General features: G+C 45.8%; 1 protein-coding gene across 1 annotated transcript in view; it reads left to right on the forward strand.

The window, feature by feature from the left end:
- The first annotated feature begins 562 nt into the window (after nt 1–562).
- LOC109881536 (microtubule cross-linking factor 1) overlaps nt 563–15,598 on the forward strand; it is a 134,671-nt gene continuing 119,635 nt past the window's right edge. Inside the window, exon 1 of the mRNA XM_031806769.1 lies at nt 563–2,089. Coding sequence (XP_031662629.1) covers nt 1,151–2,089 — 939 coding nt within the window. The 5' untranslated portion in view covers nt 563–1,150. The remainder of the gene's footprint in view (nt 2,090–15,598) is intronic.

Genomic DNA, 15,598 nt, shown 5'->3' on the forward strand with positions numbered 1-15,598 from the left:
GTGGTGGTATATGGCCAATATATCATGGCTAAGGGCTGTTAGGAGTTTAAAAACTGTATTACCACAACTACTGAGTGAGGATGACAGTAGACCACCGGACAGTGCTGTTTGTGAATATAAACACTACTAAAATGTATTTTCTTCTTTGAATGTGAAGGATTTATGTGAATGAAATATATGTTTTCTGCCTCCGTTTGCTATTTGAAACTCAGTTTGTTGACGTCTGATTTCGGTTATATAGAAAACATTATAAACCCCACAGCACCTGCTTCAGCACCATCTCTTGAGTATTTCCCTTTTATACAACAACGACTTGCTCATTTCTAAAAAGTTTGTAGTAGGACAATATAAGTATCTTTATAATACAATTGAACAGGGTATAGAGAGGTAGTGGATGAGTGACTCACTTTTTGATATCCGTCATTTTAAATGGTGTGTTCGCGCTTGTCTCCCGTGCGTGACTGAGTGTGTGATATTGGGGCATGCGCACGAAGGCACGTCTGACCTGGGTGCCATGTTTTCGGTATTTGTGAGATAACGCGCATGCGCCCTGGTAGGAACCACCGCACGGCCGGCGTCAGGCTCGAGACGGCAGTGATTGCAGATTTTCCCTGTCAGACAGACGAAGGAATGAGAAAGGGCGAAGGACTGGGGAGCCACTGACACACGGACAGACAGGGGCCCAGAGAGAGAGAGAGAGAGAGAGAGAGGACGAGATGGAGGAATGAAGGAATCATATCAGGGAATAAGAAAACGGCTGGATTAATAATTCAAACCATTACACTTTACAACTAGCGACACCGCAGATGCCATCTGTTTAGCATCGGTTTGTGCAATAATCCCGTGTATTGCAGCGATTCCTTCATTCAAGGAGAAAAAGCGGAGAGCCACCTGGCTACTATCATAGAGCGGAGTACAATGACAACCTGGTGAATGTAGGATAATCTATCTAACCAACGGAATGCAATACAACCGTTCCGGGTGAGCATCACCAACCGGGAGTGATGAGAAGAACCACGGGGAGACAGGACCGTGTTTCTGCTGTCGCCTGTCAAGGGTATTCTTCCTGTGTGTTGTGGACTGAACATTTATTCTTCCAGCACCCTCCTCCTCCTCCCCTCCTCCACCGGTGTCGTCTGGGGGTTGTAACATGGAGAGCTCCAGTGGCTCTGGGATCAGCGAATCCACCAAACCGCCAAACCACCAGTTGGAGAAGAAACGGTTAAACCGAGCATCGTCTCCGGCCAGGCCGTTCCTGAAGGATGTTCACTCCTTCCGCTCCTCGCCCAAACCAACGGTTATCGTACCAAAATCCCCCAAACTGACCAAGCATCAGCACTCTTCTCCTGTGCCCGTGTCATCCAATCAAAGCCGCATCACCAGGCGCACCCCAACCGGAGCGAAGGATAACAAACCGGCCGCGGTGAAAAGTCACAGCACCAAGTCCTCCACAGGCACGAGAAAGACTGTTAAGGTAATCCAACATGCAGCCCCGGAGCATAAAACGACCACCGCCAGCAAACCGACATCGGACAGCAGTCCACACCTCGCCCTCAAAGCCAAGAAGAGTAAAATAGCCACTCTGACCGCGTCTCACCACCGCCCACTCAGCCATGGCTCACCAATCCGCGTCCCAACCGGTGCTATCCCTGTCGGCAGGGTCAGTCAGACGGACAGCAACTCCGATCTCTCCGACTGTCCCTCTGAGCCCCTATCCGAAGAACAACGCCTGACCACGGCCGCCAGCAGCGACGGGGAGTCGGGGGGCTCTGGGTCCAGCGACAGGGATCATGTGGGAGCGGATTATCCTCTGCAGGCAGGAGCATCAGCAACAGACGCGGCAGGGGCTACTGCTTGTAGTGGTGGGGTTTCATTGCGCACCGTGGAGGGTAGCGCGGAGGGTGCGGTAGTGGCAGCAGCGGGGAAAGGCGGCATGTCTCAGGCTCCAGGAGCAGGTGCTCACGGTCACGGAGGAGATGGGAGTAAACAGGAGAAATCATTTATAAAACTGGAATGCAGCAAGGAGATAATCGAGGAGGATTTGATACGGGAAATTGAAGACCTACGTTCTGAAAACGACTACCTCAAGGTAAAGAAGGCTGTGGGAATGATTTCTATTTCCCCATAAATTATCACATTGTCTCTTATTTATGGCAATAGATCGTGTGTAAATCCATAGTGTTGTTTCTGCATCGCCAATTGCTGTAGTCAGTGTAGGCTGCTGTCGTAGTAATAGCCTCATTGATAATAGTGTTATATTTGCAGCCTGTGATTCACTGTATCATTATTTGAATGACTTCAGATCCTCACTGTTGGTTTGCAGTGAAATTTACCTGCTATTTGCTGATGGCTCCTGTTGATATAGTTGACTACCGTCTGGTAGTGTGTTGGAACCTAGAAGTCTGCTTGGGACATGATGTATCATCAGGTTATTGATGTTCTCCTCATTTAAATCCCAAATGAGATGTGTCTTTCATCACAAAAAAAACATGGTAACACAATAATAATCTTCAATCTCATCGTTTTTTTTTTTGAATGGTCAAAAAAACATCTATTCTCTAAATTAAATAGATTTTGAATGGTCAAAAAAATATCTGTCCTTTAAATTAAATAGATTTTGAATGGTCAAAAAACATCTATTCTCTAAATTAAATAGATTTTGAATGGTCCCCCCCCAAAAATTCTCTAAATTAAATAGATTTTGGTCAAAAATATATTTCCTCTAATTTGGATGACATCCGAAAGATTCTTCTCTTGCTACATGAAATCCAATTTAAAATGTTCAAACTAACCATTTTTTTCCAACATGGGCTTTAGGCTATGTAGGTTATATATTCAGATAAGAAGTTGGGGAGGAGGAAGAGGAGGAGGAAAGGGGATAATGCGGCATAATTTTCCAGTTTCAGTTAAATGGATGGATGAATTCATATGCATCGTGTCTGACACTTGATCACAGCTCACTCTAGCTCTCTGTTCATAAAGCTATAATCTACGTTGGCTCCTCCTCTCCTCTCCTCTCCTCTCCTCTCCTCTCCTCTCCTCTCCTCTCCTCTCCTCTCCTCTCCTCTCCTCTCCTCTCCTCTCCTCTCCTCTCCTCTCCTCTCCTCTCCTCTCCTCTCCTCTCCTCTCCTCTCCTCTCCTCTCCTCTCCTCTCCTCTCCTCTCCCTTCCCTTCCCTTCCCTTCCCTTCCCTTCCCTTCCCTTCCCTTCCCTTCCCTTCCCTTCCCCTCTCCTCTCCTCTCCTCTTCTCTTCTCTTCTCTTCTCTTCTCCTCTCCTCATAATGGGCCAGTCCCATAGGACCGATAACTGTCCCATGTGTTGTCAGAGGTTCAAACAAATCTGTTTTTCACTGTCAGTCTGTCTGTCTATCTCTATGTCTGTTAGTCTGTCTGTCTACCTCTCTGTCTATTAGTCTGCCTGTCTATCTCTCTGTCTATTAGTCTGCCAGCTGGGGCCACAGTCATACTCCCTATCTCCTCTCCTTCCTCTGTCCTCTTCCTACTTCTGTCTCTCTCTCTCTCTCTTCTCTCTATCTCTCTCCGTCCCACAACACAAGCACAGTCCAGGCTTCTCTCTATCTCTCTCCGTCCCACAACACAAGCACAGTCCAGGCTTCTCTCTATCTCTCTCCGTCCCACAACACAAGCACAGTCCAGGCTTCTCTCTATCTCTCTCCGTCCCACAACACAAGCACAGTCCAGGCTTCTCTCTATCTCTCTCTGTCCCACAACACAAGCACAGTCCAGGCTTCTCTATATCTCTCTCTGTCCCACAACACAAGCACAGTCCAGGCTTCTCTCTATCTCTCTCTGTCCCACAACACAAGCACAGTCCAGGCTTCTCTCTATCTCTCTCTGTCCCACAACACAAGCACAGTCCAGGCTTCTCTCTATCTCTCTCTGTCCCACAACACAAGCACAGTCCAGGCTTCTCTCTATCTCTCTCTGTCCCACAACACAAGCACAGTCCAGGCTTCTCTCTTCCCTTCCTGCAACATAATACCTTCACAAAAATCATTAAGAGGTTATTGATTATTCGGGATGGATGGAAAAGGAAGATAAAGGAAAGTGCAGAAGCACATGGTGCTAGAGGCTATAGGCCTGTGTGTCTTTATCAGTACGGGTTGATAGTGTTTAGGATCAGGTCATCAGTATTGTGAGGCTATAGGCCTGTATGTCTTTATCAGTACGGGTTGATAGTGTTTAGGATCAGGTCATCAGTATTGTGAGGCTATAGACCTGTGTGTCTTTATCAGTACGGGTTGATAGTGTTTAGGATCAGGTCATCAGTATTGTGAGGCTATAGGCCTGTGTGTCTTTATCAGTACGGGTTGATAGTGTTTAGGATCAGGTCATCAGTATTGTGAGGCTATAGGCCTGTATGTCTTTATCAGTACGGGTTGATAGTGTTTAGGATCAGGTCATCAGTATTGTGAGGCTATAGGCCTGTATGTCTTTATCAGTACGGGTTGATAGTGTTTAGGATCAGGTCATCAGTATTGTGAGGCTATAGGCCTGTGTGTCTTTATCAGTACGGGTTGATAGTGTTTAGGATCAGGTCATCAGTATTGTGAGGCTATAGGCCTGTATGTCTTTATCAGTACGGGTTGATAGTGTTTAGGATCAGGTCATCAGTATTGTGAGGCTATAGGCCTGTATGTCTTTATCAGTACGGGTTGATAGTGTTTAGGATCAGGTCATCAGTATTGTGAGGCTATAGGCCTGTGTGTCTTTATCAGTACGGGTTGATAGTGTTTAGGATCAGGTCATCGGTATTGTGAGGCTATAGGCCTGTATGTCTTTATCAGTACGGGTTGATAGTGTTTAGGATCAGGTCATCAGTATTGTGAGGCTATAGACCTGTGTGTCTTTATCAGTACGGGTTGATAGTGTTTAGGATCAGGTCATCAGTATTGTGAGGCTATAGGCCTGTATGTCTTTATCAGTACGGGTTGATAGTGTTTAGGATCAGGTCATCAGTATTGTGAGGCTATAGGCCTGTATGTCTTTATCAGTACGGGTTGATAGTGTTTAGGATCAGGTCATCAGTATTGTGAGGCTATAGGCCTGTATGTCTTTATCAGTACGGGTTGATAGTATTTAGGATCAGGTCATCAGTATTGTGAGGCTATAGGCCTGTATGTCTTTATCAGTACGGGTTGATAGTGTTTAGGATCAGGTCATCAGTATTGTGAGGCTATAGACCTGTGTGTCTTTATCAGTACGGGTTGATAGTGTTTAGGATCAGGTCATCAGTATTGTGAGGCTATAGACCTGTGTGTCTTTATCAGTACGGGTTGATAGTGTTTAGGATCAGGTCATCAGTATTGTGAGGCTATAGGCCTGTGTGTCTTTATCAGTACGGGTTGATAGTGTTTAGGATCAGGTCATCAGTATTGTGAGGCTATAGTCCTGTGTGTCTTTATCAGTACGGGTTGATAGTGTTTAGGATCAGGTCATCAGTATTGTGAGGCTATAGTCCTGTGTGTCTTTATCAGTACGGGTTGATAGTGTTTAGGATCAGGTCATCAGTATTGTGAGGCTATAGGCCTGTATGTCTTTATCAGTACGGGTTGATAGTGTTTAGGATCAGGTCATCAGTATTGTGAGGCTATAGGCCTGTATGTCTTTATCAGTACGGGTTGATAGTGTTTAGGATCAGGTCATCAGTATTGTGAGGCTATAGGCCTGTATGTCTTTATCAGTACGGGTTGATAGTGTTTAGGATCAGGTCATCAGTATTGTGAGGCTATAGACCTGTGTGTCTTTATCAGTACGGGTTGATAGTGTTTAGGATCAGGTCATCAGTATTGTGAGGCTATAGGCCTGTATGTCTTTATCAGTACGGGTTGATAGTATTTAGGATCAGGTCATCAGTATTGTGAGGCTATAGGCCTGTGTGTCTTTATCAGTACGGGTTGATAGTGTTTAGGATCAGGTCATCAGTATTGTGAGGCTATAGGCCTGTATGTCTTTATCAGTACGGGTTGATAGTGTTTAGGATCAGGTCATCAGTATTGTGAGGCTATAGGCCTGTGTGTCTTTATCAGTACGGGTTGATAGTGTTTAGGATCAGGTCATCAGTATTGTGAGGCTATAGGCCTGTATGTCTTTATCAGTACGGGTTGATAGTGTTTAGGATCAGGTCATCAGTATTGTGAGGCATTGCACATGGACACCTTTCCGCTTCAAGTCGGTGCGTTGACAAGCAGATTCCAGATCAGTCGCTATCCACCATGTGCATCAAACATCAAACAAGATTAGCTCAGTACCTGAAAACTTGATTGACTGTCAAAGCTAATAAATAATAACAGCCCAGAAAGGACAGACTAATGTCGTAAACTACTACTTTTTCATTAACAACGACAACCATGAAAGCTATTTTTTTTTAATCTCAGAAAGACCTATCATCACACAGACTGAGTATCTTATCTGGCTATTGATTTAGGTTATCTATTTTTTATTTATTTTTTATTTTATTTCACCTTTATTTAACCTGGTAGGCTAGTTGAGAACACCTTTATTTAAACAGGTAGGCTAGTTGAGAACACCTTTATTTAACCTGGTAGGCTAGTTGAGAACACCTTTATTTAACCAGGTAGGCTAGTTGAGAACACCTTTATTTAACCAGGTAGGCTAGTTGAGAACACCTTTATTTAACCTGGTAGGCTAGTTGAGAACACCTTTATTTAACCAGGTAGGCTAGTTGAGAACACCTTTATTTAACCAGGTAGGCTAGTTGAGAACACCTTTATTTAACCAGGTAGGCTAGTTGAGAACACCTTTATTTAACCAGGTAGGCCAGTTGAGAACACCTTTATTTAACCAGGTAGGCTAGTTGAGAACAAGTTCTCATTTGCAACTGCGACCTGGCCAAGATAAAGCATAGCAGTGTGAGCAGACAACAAAGAGTTACACATGGAGTAAACAATTAACAAGTCAATAACACAGTAGAAAACAAAAGGGGAGTCTATATACATTGTGTGCAAAAGGCATGAGGAGGTAGGCAAATAATTACAATTTTGCAGATTAACACTGGAGTGATAAATGATCAGATGGTCATGTACAGGTAGAGATATTGGAGTGCAAAAGAGCAGAAAGGTAAATAAATAAAAACAGTATGGGGATGAGGTAGGTGAAAAAGGGTGGGCTATTTACCAATAGACTATGTACAGCTGCAGCGATCGGTTAGCTGCTCAGATAGCAGATGTTTGAAGTTGGTGAGGGAGATAAAAGTCTCCAACTTCAGCGATTTTTGCAATTCGTTCCAGTCACAGGCAGCAGAGTACTGGAACGAAAGGCGGCCAAATGAGGTGTTGGCTTTAGGGATGATCAGTGAGATACACCTGCTGGAGCGCGTGCTACGGATGGGTGTTGCCATCGTGACCAGTGAGCTGAGATAAGGCGGAGCTTTACCTAGCATGGACTTGTAGATGACCTGGAGCCAGTGGGTCTGGCGACGAATATGTAGCGAGGGCCAGCCGACTAGAGCATACAAGTCGCAGTGGTGGGTGGTATAAGGTGCTTTAGTGACAAAACGGACGGCACTGTGATAGACTGCATCCAGTTTGCTGAGTAGAGTGTTGGAAGCCATTTTGTAGATGACATCGCCGAAGTCGAGGATCGGTAGGATAGTCAGTTTTACTAGGGTAAGCTTGGCGGCGTGAGTGAAGGAGGCTTTGTTGCGGAATAGAAAGCCGACTCTTGATTTGATTTTCGATTGGAGATGTTTGATATGAGTCTGGAAGGAGAGTTTGCAGTCTAGCCAGACACCTAGGTACTTATAGACGTCCACATATTCTAGGTCGGAACCATCCAGGGTGGTGATGCTAGTCGGGCATGCGGGTGCAGGCAGCGACCGGTTGAAAAGCATGCATTTGGTTTTACTAGCGTTTAAGAGCAGTTGGAGGCCACGGAAGGAGTGTTGTATGGCATTGAAGCTTGTTTGGAGGTTAGATAGCACAGTGTCCAAAGACGGGCCGAAAGTATATAGAATGGTGTCGTCTGCGTAGAGGTGGATCAGGGAATCGCCCGCAGCAAGAGCAACATCATTGATATACACAGAGAAAAGAGTCGGCCCGAGAATTGAACCCTGTGGCACCCCCATAGAGACTGCCAGAGGACCGGACAGCATGCCCTCCGATTTGACACACTGAACTCTGTCTGCAAAGTAATTGGTGAACCAGGCAAGGCAGTCATCCGAAAAACCGAGGCTACTGAGTCTGCCGATAAGAATATGGTGATTGACAGAGTCGAAAGCCTTGGCAAGGTCGATGAAGACGGCTGCACAGTACTGTCTTTTATCGATGGCGGTTATGATATCGTTTAGTACCTTGAGTGTGGCTGAGGTGCACCCATGACCGGCTCGGAAACCAGATTGCACAGCGGAGAAGGTACGGTGGGATTCAAGATGGTCAGTGACCTGTTTGTTGACTTGGCTTTCGAAGACGTTAGATAGGCAGGGCAGGATGGATATAGGTCTGTAACAGTTTGGGTCCAGGGTGTCTCCCCCTTTGAAGAGGGGGATGACTGCGGCAGCTTTCCAATCCTTGGGGATCTCAGACGATATGAAAGAGAGGTTGAACAGGCTGGTAATAGGGGTTGCGACAATGGTGGCAGATAGTTTCAGAAATAGAGGGTCCAGATTGTCAAGCCCAGCTGATTTGTACGGGTCCAGGTTTTGCAGCTCTTTCAGAACATCTGCTATCTGGATTTGGGTAAAGGAGAACCTGGAGAGGCTTGGGCGAGGAGCTGCGGGGGGGGCGGAGCTGTTGGCCGAGGTTGAAGTAGCCAGGCGGAAGGCATGGCCAGCCGTTGAGAAATGCTTATTGAAGTTTTCGATAATCATGGATTTATCAGTGGTGACCGTGTTACCTAGCCTCAGTGCAGTGGGCAGCTGGGAGGAGGTGCTCTTGTTCTCCATGGACTTCACAGTGTCCCAGAACCTTTTGGAGTTGGAGCTACAGGATGCAAACTTCTGCCTGAAGAAGCTGGCCTTAGCTTTCCTGACTGACTGCGTGTATTGGTTCCGGACTTCCCTGAACAGTCTATGTGTCTCTGTGTGTCTCTGTGTGTCTGTGTGTCTCTCCTCTCTTTGTGTGTCTCTGTGTGTCTCTCCTCTCTCTGTGTCTCTCCTCTCTCTGTGTGTCTCTCCTCTCTCTGTGTGTCTCTCCTCTCTCTGTGTGTCTCTCCTCTCTGTGTGTCTGTGTGTCTCTCCTCTCTCTGTGTGTCCCTGTGTCTCTCCTCTCTCTGTGTGTCCCTGTGTCTCTCCTCTCTCTGTGTCTCTGTGTGTCTCTCCTCTCTCTGTGTGTCTCTGTCTGTCCATGTTTCTCTCCTCTCTCTGTGTCTCTATTTGTCTCTCCTCTCTCTGTGTCTCTGTGTCTCTCCTCTCTCTGTGTCTCTATGTGTCTCTCCACTCTCTGTGTCTCTGTGTGTCTCTCCTCTTTCTGTGTCTGTGTGTCTCTCCTCTCTCTGTGTCTCTGTGTGTCTCTCCTCTCTGTGTGTCTCTGTGTCTCTCCTCTCTGTGTGTCTTTCCTCTCTGTTTGTCTCTGTGTGTGTCTCCTCTCTGTGTGTCTCTCCTCTCTCTGTGGTGTGTGCGTCTCTGTGTGTCTCTCCTCTCTGTGTCTCTGTGTGTCTCCCTCTCTGTGTGTCTCTGTGTGTCTCTCCTCTCTGTGTGTCTCTCCTCTGTGTGTCTCTGCTCTCTGTGTGTCTCTGTGTGTCTCTCCTCTCTGTGTGTCTCTCCTCTCTGTGTGTCTCTCCTCTGTGTGTCTCTGCTCTCTGTGTGTCTCTGTGTGTCTCTCCTCTCTGTGTGTCTCTGTGTGTCTCTCCTCTCTGTGTGTCTCTGTGTGTCTCCCCTCTCTTTGTGTCTCTGTGTGTCTCCCCTCTCTTTGTGTCTCTGTGTGTCTCTCCTCTCTTTGTGTCTCTGTGTGTCTCTCCTCTCTGTGTGTCTCTGTGTGTCTCTCCTCTCTGTGTGTCTCTGTGTGTCTCTCCTCTCTGTGTGTCTCTGTGTGTCTCTCCTCTCTGTGTGTCTCTGTGTGTCTCTCCTCTCTGTGTGTCTCTGTGTGTCTCTCCTCTCTGTGTGTTTCTCCTCTCTGTGTGTCTCTGTGTGTCTCTCCTCTCTGTGTGTCTCTGTGTGTCTCTGTGTGTCTCTCCTCTCTGTGTTACATTATACATACAGAAGTTTCAAAACAATAAAGACATTACAAATGTCGTATTTTATATATATATATATATATATATATATATATATAGTGTTATAACAATGTGCAAATGGTTAACCTCTAGCGTCGAGCAATCCCGTATCCGGGAGCAGAATTATAGCCTCAAGCTCATTACCATAACGCAATGTTAACTATTCATGAAAATCGCAAATGAAATGAAAGAAATATATTCACTCACAAGCTTAGCCTTTTGTTAACAACACTGTCATCTCAAAATATGCTTTTCAACCATAGCTAAACAAGCATTTGTGTAAGAGTATTGATAGCCTAGCATAGCATTAAGCCTAGCATTCAGCAGGCAACATTTTCACAAAAACAAGAAAAGCATTCAAATAAAATCATTTACCTTTGAAGAACTTCAGATGTTTTCAATGAGGAGACTCTCAGTTAGAGAGCAAATGTTCAGTTTTTACAAAAATGTTATTTGTGTAGGAGAAATCGCTCCGTTTTGTTCATCAGGTTTGGCTAAGAAAAAAATCTGAAAATGCAGTCTCTACAACGCCGAACTTTTTACCAAATTAACTCCATAATATCGACAGAAACATGGCAAACGTTGTATAGAATCAATCCTCAAGGTGTTTTTCACATATCTATTCGATGATAAATCATTCGTGGCAGCTGTGTTTCTCCTCGAAGCAAACGAAAAATACACGCAGCTGGAGATTACGCAATAATTGCAACGGAGGACACCAAGAGCCACCTGGTAGATGTAGTCTCTTAAGGTCAATCTTCCAATGATTTGCCTACAAATACGTCACAATGCTGTCGACACCTTGGGGAAACGACAGAAAGTCTAAGCTCATTCGTGACCCATACACAGCCATATAAGGAGACATTGGAACACAGCGCATTCAAAATCTGGGGCACTTCCTGTATGAAATTTCATCTTGGTTTCACATGTAGCATTAGTTCTGTGGCACTCACAGACAATATCTTTGCAGTTTTGGAAACGTCAGAGTGTTTTCTTTCCAAAGCTGTCAATTATATGCATAGTCGAGCATCTTTTCGTGACAAAATATCTTGTTTAAAACGGGAACGTTTTTTTATCCATAAATTAAAAGAGCGCCACCTATATCCAAGAAGTTAAAGTACACAAGGGACAATAAATAAGCATAAATATGGGTTGTATTTACAATGGTGTTTGTTCTTCACTGGTTGCCCTTTTCTTGTGGCAACAGGTCACAAATATTGCTGCTGTGATGGCACACTGTGGAATTTCACCCAGTGGATATGGGAGTTTATCAAAATTGGATTTGTTTTCAAATTCTTTGTGGATCTGTGTAATCTGAGGGAAATATGTCTCTCTAATATGGTCATACATTGAGCAGGAGGTTAGGAAGTGCATCTCAGTTTCCACCTCATTTTGTGGGCAGTGAGCACATAGCCTGTCTTCTCTTGAGAGCCATGTCTGCCTACGGTGGCCTTTCTCAATAGCAAGGCTATGCTCACTGAGTCTGTACATAGTCAAAGCTTTCCTTAATTTTGGGTCAGTCACAGTGGTCAGATATTCTGCCGCTGTGTACTCTCTGTGTAGGGCCAAATAGCATTCTAGTTTGCTCTGTTTTTTTGTTAATTCTTTCCAATGTGTCAAGTAATTATCTTTTTGTTTTCTCATGATTTGGTTGGGTCTAATTGTGCTGCTGCCCTAGGGCTCTGTAGGGTGTGTTTGTGTTTGTGAACAGAGCCCCAGGACCAGCTTGCTTATGGGACTCTTCTCCAGGTTCATCTCTCTGTAGGTGATGGCTTTGTTGTGGAAGGTTTGGGAATCGCTACCTTTTAAGTGGTTATAGAATTTAACGGCTCTTTTCTGGATTTTGATCATTAGTGGTTATCGGCCTAATTCTGCTCTGCATGCAATATTTGGTGTTCTACGTTGTACACTGAGGATATTTTTGCAGAATTCTGCGTGCACAGTCTCAATTTGGTGTTTGTCCCATTTTGTGAAGTCTTGGCTGGTGAGCGGACCCCAGACCTCACAACCATAAAGGGCAATGGGCTCTATGACTGATTCAAGTAATTTTTGCCAAATCCTAATTGGTATGTTGACATTTATGTTCCTTTTGATGGCGTAGAAGGCCCTTCTTGCTTTGTCTCTCAGATCGTTCACAGCTTTGTGGAAGTTACCTGTGGCACTGATGTTTAGGCCAAGGTATGTATAGTTTTTTGTGTGCTCTAGGGCAACAGTGTCTAGATGGAATTGGTATTTGTGGTCCTGGTGACTGGACCTTTTTTGGAACACCATTATTTTGGTCTTACTGAGATTTACTGTTCGGGCCCAGGTCTGACAGAATCTGTGCATAAGATTTAGGTGCTGCTGTAGGCCCTCCTTGGTTGGTGACAGAAGCACCAGATCATCAGCAAACAGCAGACATTTGACTTCGGATTCTAGTAGGGTGAGGCCGGGTGCTGCAGATTTTTCTAGTGCCCGCGCCAATTCGTTGATATATACACTGCCTTGCGAAAGTATTCGGCCCCCTTGAACTTTGCGACCTTTTGCCACATTTCAGGCTTCAAACATAAAGATATAAAACTGTATTTTTCTGTGAAGAATCAACAACAAGTGGGACACAATCATGAAGTGGAACGACATTTATTGGATATTTCAAACTTTTTTAACAAATCAAAAACTGAAAAATTGGGCGTGCAAAATTATTTAGCCCCCTTAAGTTAATACTTTGTAGCGCCACCTTTTGCTGCGATTACAGCTGTAAGTCGCTTGGGGTATGTCTCTATCAGTTTTGCACATCGAGAGACTGACATTTTTTCCCATTTCTCCTTGCAAAACAGCTCGAGCTCAGTGAGGTTGGATGGAGAGCATTTGTGAACAGCAGTTTTCAGTTCTTTCCACAGATTCTCGATTGGATTCAGGTCTGGACTTTGACTTGGCCATTCTAACACCTGGATATGTTTATTTTTGAATAACCCTGCGTAGAGGTGGATCAGGGAATCGCCCGCAGCAAGAGCAACATCATTGATATACACAGAGAAAAGAGTCGGCCCGAGAATTGAACCCTGTGGCACCCCCATAGAGACTGCCAGAGGACCGGACAGCATGCCCTCCGATTTGACACACTGAACTCTGTCTGCAAAGTAATTGGTGAACCAGGCAAGGCAGTCATCCGAAAAACCGAGGCTACTGAGTCTGCCGATAAGAATATGGTGATTGACAGAGTCGAAAGCCTTGGCAAGGTCGATGAAGACGGCTGCACAGTACTGTCTTTTATCGATGGCGGTTATGATATCGTTTAGTACCTTGAGTGTGGCTGAGGTGCACCCATGACCGGCTCGGAAACCAGATTGCACAGCGGAGAAGGTACGGTGGGATTCAAGATGGTCAGTGACCTGTTTGTTGACTTGGCTTTCGAAGACGTTAGATAGGCAGGGCAGGATGGATATAGGTCTGTAACAGTTTGGGTCCAGGGTGTCTCCCCCTTTGAAGAGGGGGATGACTGCGGCAGCTTTCCAATCCTTGGGGATCTCAGACGATATGAAAGAGAGGTTGAACAGGCTGGTAATAGGGGTTGCGACAATGGTGGCAGATAGTTTCAGAAATAGAGGGTCCAGATTGTCAAGCCCAGCTGATTTGTACGGGTCCAGGTTTTGCAGCTCTTTCAGAACATCTGCTATCTGGATTTGGGTAAAGGAGAACCTGGAGAGGCTTGGGCGAGGAGCTGCGGGGGGGGCGGAGCTGTTGGCCGAGGTTGAAGTAGCCAGGCGGAAGGCATGGCCAGCCGTTGAGAAATGCTTATTGAAGTTTTCGATAATCATGGATTTATCAGTGGTGACCGTGTTACCTAGCCTCAGTGCAGTGGGCAGCTGGGAGGAGGTGCTCTTGTTCTCCATGGACTTCACAGTGTCCCAGAACCTTTTGGAGTTGGAGCTACAGGATGCAAACTTCTGCCTGAAGAAGCTGGCCTTAGCTTTCCTGACTGACTGCGTGTATTGGTTCCGGACTTCCCTGAACAGTTGCATATCACAGGGACTATTCGATGCTATTGCAGTCCGCCACAGGATGTTTTTGTGCTGGTCGAGGGCAGTCAGGTCTGGGGTGAACCAAGGGCTGTATCTGTTCTTAGTTCTGCATTTTTTGAACGGAGCATGCTTATCTAAAATGGTGAGGAAGTTACTTTTAAAGAATGACCAGGCATCCTCAACTGACGGGATGAGGTCAATGTCCTTCCAGGATACCCGGGCCAGGTCGATTAGAAAGGCCTGCTCACAGAAGTGTTTTAGGGAGCGTTTGACAGTGATGAGGGGTGGTCGTTTGACTGCGGCTCCGTAGCGGATACAGGCAATGAGGCAGTGATCGCTGAGATCCTGGTTGAAGACAGCGGAGGTGTATTTGGAGGGCCAGTTGGTCAGGATGACGTCTATGAGGGTGCCCTTGTTTACAGAGTTAGGGTTGTACCTGGTGGGTTCCTTGATGATTTGTGTGAGATTGAGGGCATCTAGCTTAGATTGTAGGACTGGCGGGGTGTTAAGCATATCCCAGTTTAGGTCACCCAACAGAACAAACTCTGAAGCTAGATGGGGGGCGATCAATTCACAAATGGTGTCCAGGGCACAGCTGGGAGCTGAGGGGGGTCGGTAGCAGGCGGCAACCGTGAGAGACTTATTTCTGGAGAGAGTAATTTTCAAAATTAGTAGTTCGAACTGTTTGGGTATGGACCTGGAAAGTATGACATTACTTTGCAGGCTATCTCTGCAGTAAACTGCAACTCCTCCCCCTTTGGCAGTTCTATCTTGACGGAAGATGTTATAGTTGGGTATGGAGATCTCTGAATTTTTGGTGGCCTTCCTGAGCCAGGATTCAGACACAGCAAGGACATCAGGGTTAGCAGAGTGTGCTAAAGCAGTGAGTAAGACAAACTTAGGGAGGAGGCTTCTGATGTTGACATGCATGAAACCAAGGCTTTTTCGATCACAGAAGTCAACAAATGAGGGTGCCTGGGGACATGCAGGGCCTGGGTTTACCTCCACATCACCCGCGGAACAGAGAAGGAGTAGTATGAGGGTGCGGCTAAAGGCTATCAAAACTGGTCGCCTAGAGCGTTGGGGACAGAGAATAAGAGGAGCAGGTTTCTGGGCATGGTAGAATATATTCAGGGCATAATGCGCAGACAGGGGTATGGTGGGGTGCGGGTACAGCGGAGGTAAGCCCAGGCACTGGGTGATGATGAGAGAGGTTGTATCTCTGGACATGCTGGTAGTAATGGGTGAGGTCACCGCATGTGTGGGAGGTGGGACAAAGGAGTTATCAGGGGTATGAAGAGTGGAACTAGGGGCTCCATTGTGAACTAAAACAATGATAACTAACCTGAACAACAGTATACAAGGCATATTGACATTTGAGAGAGACATACAGCGAGGCATACAGTA

The sequence above is a fragment of the Oncorhynchus kisutch genome, linkage group LG27 (assembly GCF_002021735.2).
Source record: "Oncorhynchus kisutch isolate 150728-3 linkage group LG27, Okis_V2, whole genome shotgun sequence".
Taxonomy (NCBI): Eukaryota; Metazoa; Chordata; class Actinopteri; order Salmoniformes; family Salmonidae; genus Oncorhynchus; species Oncorhynchus kisutch.